Source organism: Tricharina praecox (assembly GCF_024521635.1).
Source record: "Tricharina praecox strain CBS 144465 chromosome Unknown BZA05scaffold_11, whole genome shotgun sequence".
NCBI lineage: Eukaryota > Fungi > Ascomycota > Pezizomycetes > Pezizales > Pyronemataceae > Tricharina > Tricharina praecox.
Genome location: NW_026250413.1, coordinates 593,350 through 604,747, shown reverse-complemented (window position 1 = coordinate 604,747; position 11,398 = coordinate 593,350). Strand labels below are relative to the sequence as shown.

General features: G+C 55.3%; 4 protein-coding genes across 4 annotated transcripts; 2 read left to right on the top strand and 2 right to left on the bottom strand.

Annotated features, from left to right (window-relative positions):
• The first annotated feature begins 1,299 nt into the window (after positions 1–1,299).
• BZA05DRAFT_39068 (membrane-associating domain-containing protein) lies at positions 1,300–2,613 on the top strand. Its single transcript, XM_051482910.1, has 3 exons — positions 1,300–1,555; positions 1,622–1,712; positions 1,774–2,613. Exons 1-3 carry the CDS (start codon positions 1,521–1,523, stop codon positions 2,449–2,451), a joined length of 804 nt encoding a protein of 267 aa, XP_051339712.1. The 5' UTR covers positions 1,300–1,520; the 3' UTR covers positions 2,452–2,613.
• Positions 2,426–2,769, top strand: BZA05DRAFT_39109 (uncharacterized protein). Its single transcript, XM_051482941.1, has one exon. It carries the CDS (start codon positions 2,514–2,516, stop codon positions 2,730–2,732), a length of 219 nt encoding a protein of 72 aa, XP_051339711.1. The 5' UTR covers positions 2,426–2,513; the 3' UTR covers positions 2,733–2,769.
• An 808-nt stretch (positions 2,770–3,577) lies between these two features.
• BZA05DRAFT_39060 (uncharacterized protein) lies at positions 3,578–5,239 on the bottom strand. Its single transcript, XM_051482903.1, has one exon. The coding sequence runs from the start codon at positions 5,146–5,148 to the stop codon at positions 3,643–3,645; it is 1,506 nt and encodes a 501-aa protein (XP_051339710.1). The 5' UTR covers positions 5,149–5,239; the 3' UTR covers positions 3,578–3,642.
• Positions 5,240–8,075: 2,836 nt separating this feature from the next.
• Positions 8,076–11,361, bottom strand: BZA05DRAFT_39028 (uncharacterized protein). The gene is made up of 3 exons (XM_051482880.1): positions 10,796–11,361; positions 8,429–10,708; positions 8,076–8,371 (listed from the first exon to the last, which is right to left on the bottom strand). The coding sequence occupies exons 1-3, from the start codon at positions 11,195–11,197 to the stop codon at positions 8,273–8,275; spliced, it is 2,781 nt and encodes a 926-aa protein (XP_051339709.1). The 5' UTR covers positions 11,198–11,361; the 3' UTR covers positions 8,076–8,272.
• Positions 11,362–11,398: the final 37 nt, after the last annotated feature.

The following is an 11,398-nucleotide window of genomic DNA, read 5'->3' as shown; positions in this document are numbered from 1 at the left end:
GCTACTCCGCCGAGTCGATGAATATTCCAAATGGCGTTGGCTGATTGGCGAGATCGGGGAGCGGTGCGGGAACCGTAAGTTTTTCTTCTTTCTTTTCTTTGTTCTTCTTCTTCGGTGACCGGCGGGGTCGGCCGGACGCCGAGAACACCCCGCCGCGATTGAGTTGAGGACCCGGTGGAGGATCTCAAGGCATGGCATGGCAACTTGGCAAGGGTTGGTTAGCGATTCTTTATCTCTGTCGGCCTTACGTGCTGACAGCAGGTGATCCTCGGGACAACTACCCCAGCTATGTAGAGTCGGAATTCTATTCCAACGGAGGTGGGGGAGGAGTGGCGGCGGATCGCAGTATGGTGAGGCGGTGCATGTAGATGGGAATCGGCGACGACGCATGATGCGTGGCTTGCGGTCTGTGGCTTGCGGTCTGGTCTGTGGCAAGTATTCACAGCAAACACGTGGATTCGAAGAGAGAGAGCCACCAGTGACCGCACTCCATGCACTTCTCAGCTGGCTCTTCCGCAACTGCCCTTACATACGAGCTGGAAGCGGTGCAGGTGGTTGTTGTCATCTGCATCCTGTCCTGTCCCGTGCTGCGTGCGGTGTTCGCCCGACTTTTTCTTTTTGATGACTGAAGTCTTTCCAAGTATCTATGGCCATTCTCGTTCTCGGCAATCGTGTTGAATTTGCGTGGTTGCTGTTTCGTGTTGGGCGGAGTGTGTGTATGCTGTGTATGCGCAGTTTGTGTGTGCAGGGGCGCCGGCGAATGGCGATGGCACTGAGTGGATGCGTTCGCTGTCCTTGCTGGCCCAACGAGTGTCGTTCGTGGCAGTCTCTCTCTCGGCTGAGACTGAGAGACCGCAATACGTATCGTAGAGTACATATGGAGGGGAAGGTTCGTCTTGATCGGACATTGACTGACTGCAAAGTCGGCCTCTTCGATATCTATCCCGTCCCTCGTCGTCCAATATCCTCTTCCTCCTCCTCCTCCTCCTTCACCACCTCCTCCTACTTCCTCCTAGAGTAGGTGCCTCCTCCTCCTCCAAAGACATCATATCCTTCAAAGCCATTCGTCAATACCATCCGACCAGAGCCTTCCGCCCATCTATCCGCCTATCCGTCTATCCGCTTTCCCCAAACAGCTCGTGAGAAACGGAAATTGAAACACCAACATCACCACATTAAGTACCCACCCACCAAGTGCCTGGGCATTCCCCGACACAGTGCAAGGTACGCAGATAACCGCCCTCGGCCATTCCTCGTCACTGACTCCTCATGATGATCAGTTGCCAAGCCGAGTGGCCCTGCGCCCGCCGTACGTCATCACCGGTGATAGAAAAGAGCCCACAAGCTGTGCCCAGCTCCGAATTCTTGGGACGCCTTATATCAAACAAAAAGTAGCTCCTTCTTCCCCATCTTCCTCCTGCATACCATCGCTTTTTCTTCTCCCCTGCCCTCTTCTCTTGCTCTCTTGATCTTTGCGACAAAATCACCAACACCCCTCCGCAGTGAAACTCACCCTCACAATGAATTTGATCCTCCCGCTACGCATCGTCCAGACGTAGGTTCCCGTTCCGCTTCCGAGTACAAGCGTACCGGCGTCCCACATGCTAACCGCCACCTGCAGGATCCTGTCGATCATCGTCCTCGGACTCGCCGGATACTGCGTTGACGCTGTGGCCGGGAGCTATTCCGAGGCTGCGTTTCTCGTCTTTGTCGTATGGACACCCCCAAGCTCCTTCCGAGTGGCCGACGGAAGCTGACATGGGGACGGGATAGTGTATCTGGACATGGGTGGTCCTCCTCTACATGATCCTGACGCCCATGTACTTCCCGGACATGCACAACCGGTGGGTCGTGGTCGGTCTGGAGTCGGTGACGATGATCTTCTGGTTCGCGGGCTTCGTCGCGATCGCAGACAGCACGAAGGCCAGCCGCTTCATGTGCTTCGGCGACGGCTGCCGCGCCCTGCGATGCGCCAAAGCCGCCGCCGTGTTCGGCGCATTCTCATGGGTCGCCTGGGCGGCGACCATGGGCCTCATCATCGACGCGCTGATCAAGTACCGCAAGGGCGGGCACGCCAGCGATCCAGACGCAGGTAATTATTACTCCAGCGACACCTCGAAGTCGCATTCGCGATCGCGGTCGCGGTCGCACTCGCGATCGCGGGCCAGGTCCCGCTCTCGCAAGCCGCGCAAAGCTCGCCGCAAATCTTCGCGCTCCACCTCTGCTTCCCCCTCCCCCCCCTCGTCGGAAATGATGATGCCCCCGCCCCCTGCGCATACAAACCCGTTTAATGAACAGCACGTTGAAATGCCACAGACGCAGCAGCAAAAGCATAATCCGGCCGCCGCCGCCGCCGGCCCGCAACCCCCAAAGGCCGTGTATGGACATCCGCCGCCCGCTAGGAGTGGCGTTCCCACGCCCGAGCCGGGCGATTTTGGAGGCGTGGAATAGTTGTCATGGTTTACTTGTCCGTCCGTAGATAAGTCCTGCAATTTGCAACGTTCGAGCGTGATATGAGATACGAAGATATGACACTGCTTTTACTATTTACTATTTTGGCAGCTGGCAGAAGTTGGGATTGGTGGGATACGGGGGAGTATTGTTTTCGTTGGAGATGGGAACTGGTTATGGAGTTTTGCGGTTTTGCGGTTTTGCGGTTTCTGGTGGACCATAGTTATGAGGAGGGTTTTGCGGTCTGCGGTTGCGGTTTTGGCTGGTTGAATTTTGACTGATGTCTGCGAGGTTTCTTTGTGGATAGAATATCATCTTCTACTCCTACCTACTCTTTTTTATACTGCTATGATACTTAGCTGATGATGCGATGGGGGTGGGATGGGATGGGATGGGATGGGATGTGATGGGATGGGATGTGAGCTGGCTGGACTGGGCTGGACTGGACAGCTGGACTGGATGGATGGATGGATGAGGGTGGCGGCGGAGGCGGGAGTTGTATTCCATCACAAAAGCTCACGGTGATGAGGATGGGGATGGTCATGAAATACGAATGATGTTTTTGCGTTGTACTTTACTCTGCCCAGTGAGTGACACCAGCAGCACCAGCACCAGCACCAGCACCACTACATACCATTATGATACCAACTCCAGTCCGGCCGCGTATGTACGTAGTAGATTCCGAGGTGTGGCGGGGTGTGGCGGGACGGGGCAGGACGGTCCTTGAGACTGCAGGCAGGACGGACGGACTGACTGACTGACAGACATCGAATCGACAAGCCTGCTCTATATATATATGTAGACACCACTTAAATCTATGCACGGCGGGGAGCTGGTCTGACAGTCCGACATCGATATCGATGACCAATGGGGCCGGGCCGCTGGTGGTTTACTATGTATGAAGCAATACCTATCCATCGGCCAGCCAAAACATCGATTCGTATAGGTATAGCGAGTACTTTGCTTTACAGCCGGTCGCTGGAAGAAGAAGATGTAGAAGATGAAGAAGAAGTAGAACTACAACCCACTACCACTACCACTATCACCGCTCATCGTATTTGAGAAAACAAAACGCAACTAGAAACTGAAACTAAAACTGAAAATGGAAACCCATAGCAAACACCCAACCAGACGGGACAAGAAAAAGGAAAAGGAAATGAGTAGTTCTAGGTATCGATATCACTGTGGCCATTACTGCGCAACCCCGCCTCCATCGCCAGCCCCCGCAGTTCCGGGGGACATAGCAAACAGTTCCTCAGCCTGCTCCGGTGCGATGGTGGTGGTGGTGGTGGTGGTTTGGTCTCCGTGCGGACTCGTCGGCTTACTCAATGTATCATCGAGGAAGTCCGCCATGATCGTATCGTCGAGGACAGCGTCGTCGTCATCGAGGGCCGTATCATCGTCGTCGCGGGTGGCCTGGAACTCATCGAGCAATCCGCCGGCGGTATTATCCGCGCTCTCGAGGCCAGCGTCGGCAGCGGGAGAGTCGTTGGTGTGCGGCGTGGGAATGTCGAGTTTGAAGGCTGCGTCGTCGTCGTCGAGCGCGTGCACGTCGTCGTCGTCCATGACCGTGTCGTGCTGCTGCGGGTGGTGCTGCGGATGGTGCTGGTGCTGCTGGATTTCCTGCGCGACTACGCCGCCCATCTTGATGATTTCCTCGGCGGGGAGTTCGTAGCGGACCACAGGCTGCGCGGGGACAATCTTCCAGCCCGTCTTTGCCTCGACGTCGCGGATGACGTCGGGGATTGGACGGCCGGTGCCGGCGGCAACGGCGGGTGCGAGCGAGCTGGACGGGTCCTCCGAATCGCTGTCGCCGTCGGTCGCGTGCGGGACGTGCAGGCCTGGGAGGTAGTTCTCCAGGCCGAGACCGCCGCGGAGTTCAAACTCGGCGTCGCGGAAGATGGTGGCGGTCGATTTGATCTTGTTCATGCGCGCCTCGTGGGTTTCGGCCATGACGCGCATCTCCTCTTCCAGCGCCTTGATCTTGTCGACGGCGTTCGCTTTGAGGCTCGCGAGCAGCTCCTTGGGGTCTTTCGCCTCCTTGACTGGGTCGTTGCTCCGTGTCTTGGGCGTGGGGTACACCGGCGGATCCAGAAGCCCGCGGGTGACGCTCTCGAGATCGCCCACGAGCCCGAGACCGAGATCTACGGGTGTGATCCGGTTGATGGGGTACACGGATCCAATGATCTCCTCCATCCACTCGTGATGCTGCGTGTACCGCGTCTGGGCGATCTCGCGCGGCGTGAGATGGTCGAGGATATCTCCCCGCGAGGTGTCCTCCTCCTCGTCAATCGTCATGTTTGGATCGCCGCCGACAGCGTTCATGGTGATGGCCTGGGCAGCCTGGGCAGCAGCACTCCCCGGGTGCGGAGCATTCGCTGGGTTGGGCTTGTATCGTTTCGCGGAGGGCGGGGCGGCTCCTGAAGGCATCGGTGGTTGGCGCGGCGTCGGGCCGGGAGTGTAGTATCCAGGCTGGGGATGGTGCGGGTGAGGGCCGGGCACTTGGACTTGGTGATGGTGAGGCGTTTGTGGGGTCGCGCGCGCGTTCATTGGAGAGATGTGGCGCTGTGGTGTCTGCGGGTGATAGCCGGGTTGCTGCATGTGTTGCTGTGGATGCACCTGCTGTGGATGGTGCTGCTGGGGATGCTGCGGATGCTGCTGCTGTTGCTGCGGGTGTTGGCCTGGAATGGAAAGCATTGTGCTATGTTCTTATCTGCCCAAAGCTTAAAACCCCCCTGTTGTCCCTTTGCCAATCTACGACTATGGCGAATGCGTGTGAGTGTCCCTTTGCCTGGTAGGGGTTGCCGGTCGCGCGAGAAGGGTTTTGCACTTGATCCGGTCGAGTTTCGTACGGTCGGCGTTTCCGGTCGGTCTCCCAGCTAACTAGTGCGCAAGCCAACGAACAGCGGTAGTCGGGGCGACGAAGAGGGAGGGGTGGAGTGATTGGATTGAGCCTTGACTTTTGGGTCGCGAGCGTTCGAGGCGCGGAAACGGCGATCGCTAGTCTCGACGGAAAGGGTTGGGTGGGTAGATGCCGATGCGCTACAATTGGGGCTTTTCCGGGTTGTCGATCTCCGTGCGACTGCGGCGTCGGGCGATAATGATTTGTATGTACGAACTTTGACCGGTCCTGACTGTATCGGTTGCCTGTGAATTGTGCAGAGGTATCTTTCAGACGCGTTGTAGCAGGGCAGAGTAGTACGAGGTGAGCACGCGGCGGGTAGTTGAAGCGCGTGTGTGGGTGATGAGTGAGATGCAGGGTAAATCGGGGTTTACCGCATGGAGCAGCCCAACGGAGTCGGTTAGCGCTGCCGGCGGTGCTGGTGCAACGAGCCACCGACAACGTACGAGAAATCACTCGGTGGCTTTCCAATACAAGGCACAAAAACACGAAAATATAGGAGTGTCAAACAGAATAGAGTGTACGATAAAGAATGAGTGTTCGAGAAGATACTACCTATAGCGGCCGCGCAACGACCACGGGCGATGAAGATATCACATGATTTATTCTGAACTCCCCAACCAGCCAGAGGTGAGGCCGTGGTGAGGCCGTGGTGAGGCCGTGGTTCCCAGTAGGTAGCCCGACGAAAAGCCATTTGAGCAGATCGGTTACTGGGAACAATAGCACGCAGCATCGAATCTGCCAGCCTCTATCCAAGTCTCCCCGTTTCCGGATTCCAACTTCCAAGTATGCGGCGGACATATTCACAGCTCGACAACGACCCGCAACCCACCACTTATCAGTGATCGTTGCGGCTGGCTGGCTGGCTGGCTGAGGGCACTGTGGCATACCAGATCCCACGTAGAGCGCGCGGAAGAGCGTCCAAATTTTGCGGGATAAACACCACCACCACCACCACCACCACCACCACCACCAGCACCAGTACCTGCCACCGAACCAACTGCCACCGACCCAACGGCCCAGCGATCACCGCACCATCACCGCATCATCTCATCACATGCAGAGCACGTACCTCACCATGGAGTATGTACCTAGATTGCGTGGGATGACGCGGGCACATATCTTCGACGGATGGCATTTGCATTTGCATTTGCATCTGTGCACGAGCTGCTGAACTGCCGAGCTGCTGGAAGGTTGCAAGCTAGTTGATGAGCACGTCCCCATTCCAAGAGCCATCCCAAGAGCGATTCCAAGAGCAAACCTAAATCCAAGAGCACGCCCACTTCCAAGAGCAAATCTGAATCCAAGAGCAAATCCACGAGCCGTTCCAAGAGCAAATCCAAACGCCATTCCAAGAGGCAATCCGAATCCAAGTCCGCACCAAAACCCAAATCCAAATCCAAATCCACACTCTGCCTCGAGAGTGTGTAAGTAGGTTCCCATCCCCGCGAGTGAGTCGTCTACACCCGCCCACGCACGAGCACAGGCACGGGCACGACGGGTACGTATACCATTGAACCACTGAACCACTGACTGCCAGATCATCGGACCACAGACCACCAGACCACCGAACCAGACCATCACACCGCCGTCACGCTTCGAGCGGTCACCAGTCAGTCAGTCAGTCAGTCAGTCAATCGAACCTAGCGGCAACTCTCTCGCCCCGGCAACTCTCGCCCAAAAACCACTATACTATAGAGAAGGTATGTCGAGTACATACGAGACGTACACTATAGTACAGACGAGACGTACACTATAGTACATAAGAGTATGGTAGCATAGTAGCATAGGCAGTAGCATATTAGCGAGCGAGCGAGCGTCTTGAATGCCACGGCTGGTCACGGCTGGTCACGGCTGGTGACTACTTTCCTTTCCTTGCCTTTCCTTTCCTTTGCTTACTCGTTGGAAAACCCTGTAACTATGGCTGGGTCAGCGAAATAAAACAACGGTGCGAACGGGAAGTTGTAAAGTGTAAAGTGTAAAGTGTAAAGTGTAAAGCCTCGCGCGTGAGTGATTCATCGTGCTCTCCGCCAGCAGCCAGCAGCCAGGCAGATAAGTGACCGAGACTGCAACGTCATGGTAAGACGTCAGTGTTAAGCAGCTGTGTATTTCTTACCACCACGGCGACCCATCATGGATGCAGTGGAAGGGGAAGGAGATGTATTTGAAGCAAAGCGAAAGCACATGCTAGATATATGTCGGTATATCAATACCACAGCCATCACCCTTCACCAACAATTATGATCTGACAAGGTCGAATGCTATGATGATTGAACAACACAAAAACAAAACAACAGCGATCACCAACAACCAGCCCACTTATTGCAAACACTTCACCTCACATCACATCACTTGCGCACAGCATATCAAGATTGCATGAAGCTTATTTAACTATAACAAGAATTTCATCCCATCATCCACCATCGTCCGATCGTTTCCCGTCCATCCCTTATCCCAATCCAATCCCCTCCTTTTTTTCCCCTTCAACGGCCCAATCCAGTTCCATCCCCATCCCCACCCCATAGTCCTGTTCCCTAATAAGAAAGAATAATGAAGAGAGAAAGAAAAAACCAAACAAAGACCCCGAAAGAAAAACAGGAAAAGGAAAAAGAAGACAAAAAAAGGACAATATCCCAGCGGTCGTAGTCGACGGATCAGCAATGATCCAATCTTCCCAAACAACTGAAAAACATGAAAAGACCCCACATACACATCAACAAACACCTCTAGAGACATGAAAAAAGAAATATAAGAGAAAAGAAACATGAGCACCACCGAAGAAATAGTTCAAACAGACCGCTCCTATTATCAAAGGTATGTATTCTACAAAAAACACCACGTAACCCAAAACCGCTAGTGTTTTTATTAACAAAGATGATGCTTCATACAACCGAACACCAGATCCCAAAACATAAACTTCTATGTCGACTTCTCGTGCTGAGTGGACACACGCTGGAGGGAAACAACGAAGTCCTCCAGGGAGCGCTTCTTTGAGTCCTTCTTAGGGGTCTTTCCGTGCTGGGAGGGTGTTAGTGTATGTTCAAGAGATGTATAGCAAGAAGAGAGTAAGCTTACCATGAGGTTATCGAATGCGACGGAGTCCTGGAGGAGGTAGTAAACACCAGCCATGACGCAGAAGACACCGAAGGAGAAGATCCAGATACGAACGACGGCGACGATGGAAGTCTGCTCGCCACCAAGGAACCAACCGAAGAGACAGAAGAAGGTAGCGATGATGTCGACCAAGAAGATGGCACCGGACAACTGCCACGAAGGGATCGAAGACCAGAAGGGACCGTTGGCACGGGTGATGAAGATAAGCCAGTTCTCAGTGAGGGAGATCTCCAAGAACAAGACCTCGTCGCGGTTACCGAAGTTCTGGACGATACCACCGTCGGGGCCGTGGGCCAACATGGTGGTAAGGGTGATCCAGGAACCGATAGCAAGAACTATACCGAGCAGACACGACATACCCCAAAGACGGGGAAGGTTCCACTTGACGGGGGTCTTGGAGAAGGGCGCGTTATCGTAAGCAATGGCCAGGGTAGCGATATCGGCGAAGATGGCGATGAAGACGACCAAGTTCAGGTTGAGGGACTCGTTGAGGATGGCAATCCACAGACCAAGGAAGATCTCCAAGTGCAGGGACAGAGCGATACGGTAGACAACGTAGGCGTACATGCGGTGGAAAATCTGGCGGGAAGTCTTGAGGGCATCGATGATGGCAGAGAGACCGGGGGCGAGGAAGACGATATCGGCAGCGGAACGGGCAGCATCGGAAGCACCCTCGACGGCAATACCGGTATCGGCCTTCTTGAGCGAGGGAGCATCGTTGACACCGTCACCAGTCATGGCAACCAGGTAACCACGCTGCTGGAGAATCTCGACGACATTGTACTTGTGCTGGGGGAAAACCTCGGCGAAACCATCGGCAGCCTCAACGAAATCGTAGACCTCAGATCCGGGCATGTCACCACCACCGGAAAGACCGAGCTTCTCAGCGTTGTAGATGTTGGTACCGAGTCCGAGCTGGCGGGAAGTCTCACGGGCAATACCGACGGCATCACCAGTCAACATCTTGATGGAAAGACCAAGACCCTTGGCCTCGTGGACAGTGCGGGCAGTATCGTGGCGAGGGGGGTCAGAGCAAGGCATGATACCGAGGATCTCCCAGTGACCTTCACCACGCTTGCGAGCAACACCAAGGGAACGGAAACCACGGGTAGCGAACTCGGCGACCTTGTTCTTGTAGTCGTTGGCGACATCCTCGGGAATGGGGTGGTCCTCCTCGACGGTACGGAGCACGAAGAGAGGGGCACCCTTAACACAGATGATGCGCTCACCCTGAGGAGACTGGACAACGGCGGTGACCTTCTTGGAGACGGGGTCGAAGGGGAAGAACTCGAGGACCTTGTAGCGGGAGAGAACGTTCTTGGCACGGGGGTAGAAACGGAGAGACTTGAGGAAGGCCTTGTCGATGGCATCGAGACCCTTCTTCTTGCGGGAAGCGGCCAAGCAGGCAGTCAACATGAGATCATCGGCCTCGACACCCTCGACGGTGTAGGGCTCGGCCAGGGAGAGCTTGTTCTTGGTAAGGGTACCGGTCTTGTCGGAGCAGAGAATCTCAACACCAGCGAGGGACTCAATGGCGGAAAGCTTCTGGACGATAGCCTGCTTCTTGGCGAGGTATGCGGCACCGACAGCCATGGTGGTGGTGACGACAGCGGGAAGACCGACGGGGACACCGATGATGGTGATGGCCAGGGTGAACTCGAGGATATGGACAATTCCGTTGGAGCGGTAGAAGGATGCGACCCAGACGACCAAAAGGGTAAGGACGACGAGGACAAGCAAAACTGTACCGATACCGTTGAGAACCTCAGTGAAATGACCAGTTCCGGCGGAAGCCTTGTTGACGAGAGCAGCGGCGCGACCGACGAAGGTGTTGTCTCCAGTGGCAGTGACGACCATGAAGGCCTCACCACGCTTGATGGCGGAGGAAGCGTAGCACTGGTCACCCTTGTGCTTGTCGACGGCGAGCGATTCACCGGTGATGGCAGACTGGTCAACCTGGAGGAAAGCGTCTTCGGTGACGACACGGCCGTCGGCGGGAACAATGGTACCTTCCTCGATCTGGAGGATATCACCGGGAACGACCTGGGGGGCCTCGATCTCGGTAAGACGACCGTCACGGAGAACAACAGCCTTGAGGGCGAGGGTCTTCTTCAATTCGTCGACGATGGAACCGGCCTGGTATTCCTGGATGAAACCGACACAGGCGTTGAGCAAGAGAAGAGCACAGATGACACCGAAATCGACCCAATCCTGAAGACCGGCAGCGAGAATAGCGGCAGCCTAGATGAGAATTGATTAGTTACGCGTTCAATGGGAGACAATGGGGAATGGAGCAGCCAATTGGCAGCAATGGGAGCGGGAACTAACCTCCATGACGAACTGAATGGGACCGACGAAGTACATGAGGAACTTGAGAATCATGTTCTCCTTCTCCTCCTTCATCTGGTTGAGACCGTACTTTCGTCGTCTCTGCTCGACTTCGGCCGAGGTAAGACCGATGCGGGTATCCGTCTGGAGGAGGTCCTCGGGGACGGGGCGAGCGCTGGAACCAGCCACGGCCTCATCGTCCTCCGCGTACTCCTGTCCTTCCTGGGACTCGAGATCGTCGATGAGAGCATCGATGTCCTCGATGTCATCGTCGTCCTCGTCGAGAGGAGCAACGGGCTTCTCGCTGACTGCATGCTTCTCAGGATCGGAGAAGCCGCTTTGAGGGATGTTGGTGCCGAGGCGGTCGGGGGTGGTTGCCCCTGCTGGGCGAACGTCCGACATGGTGAGTTTTTTTGGGGTGTTTTTTGCGATGATATTAAGGTGTCGCGGTAAAGTCGACTATGGTGAGAGGGAGGATTGATTGATTAAGAGTCGAAGTTGAGGGGTGAGGGGGAGTTTTGTTGGCGGGAGGGGGGAGCGAATTGAGTTGTTGAGGAGGTTGCTTTGATCTTTAACGCCGGAAGCGGTCGAAATCCACCATCT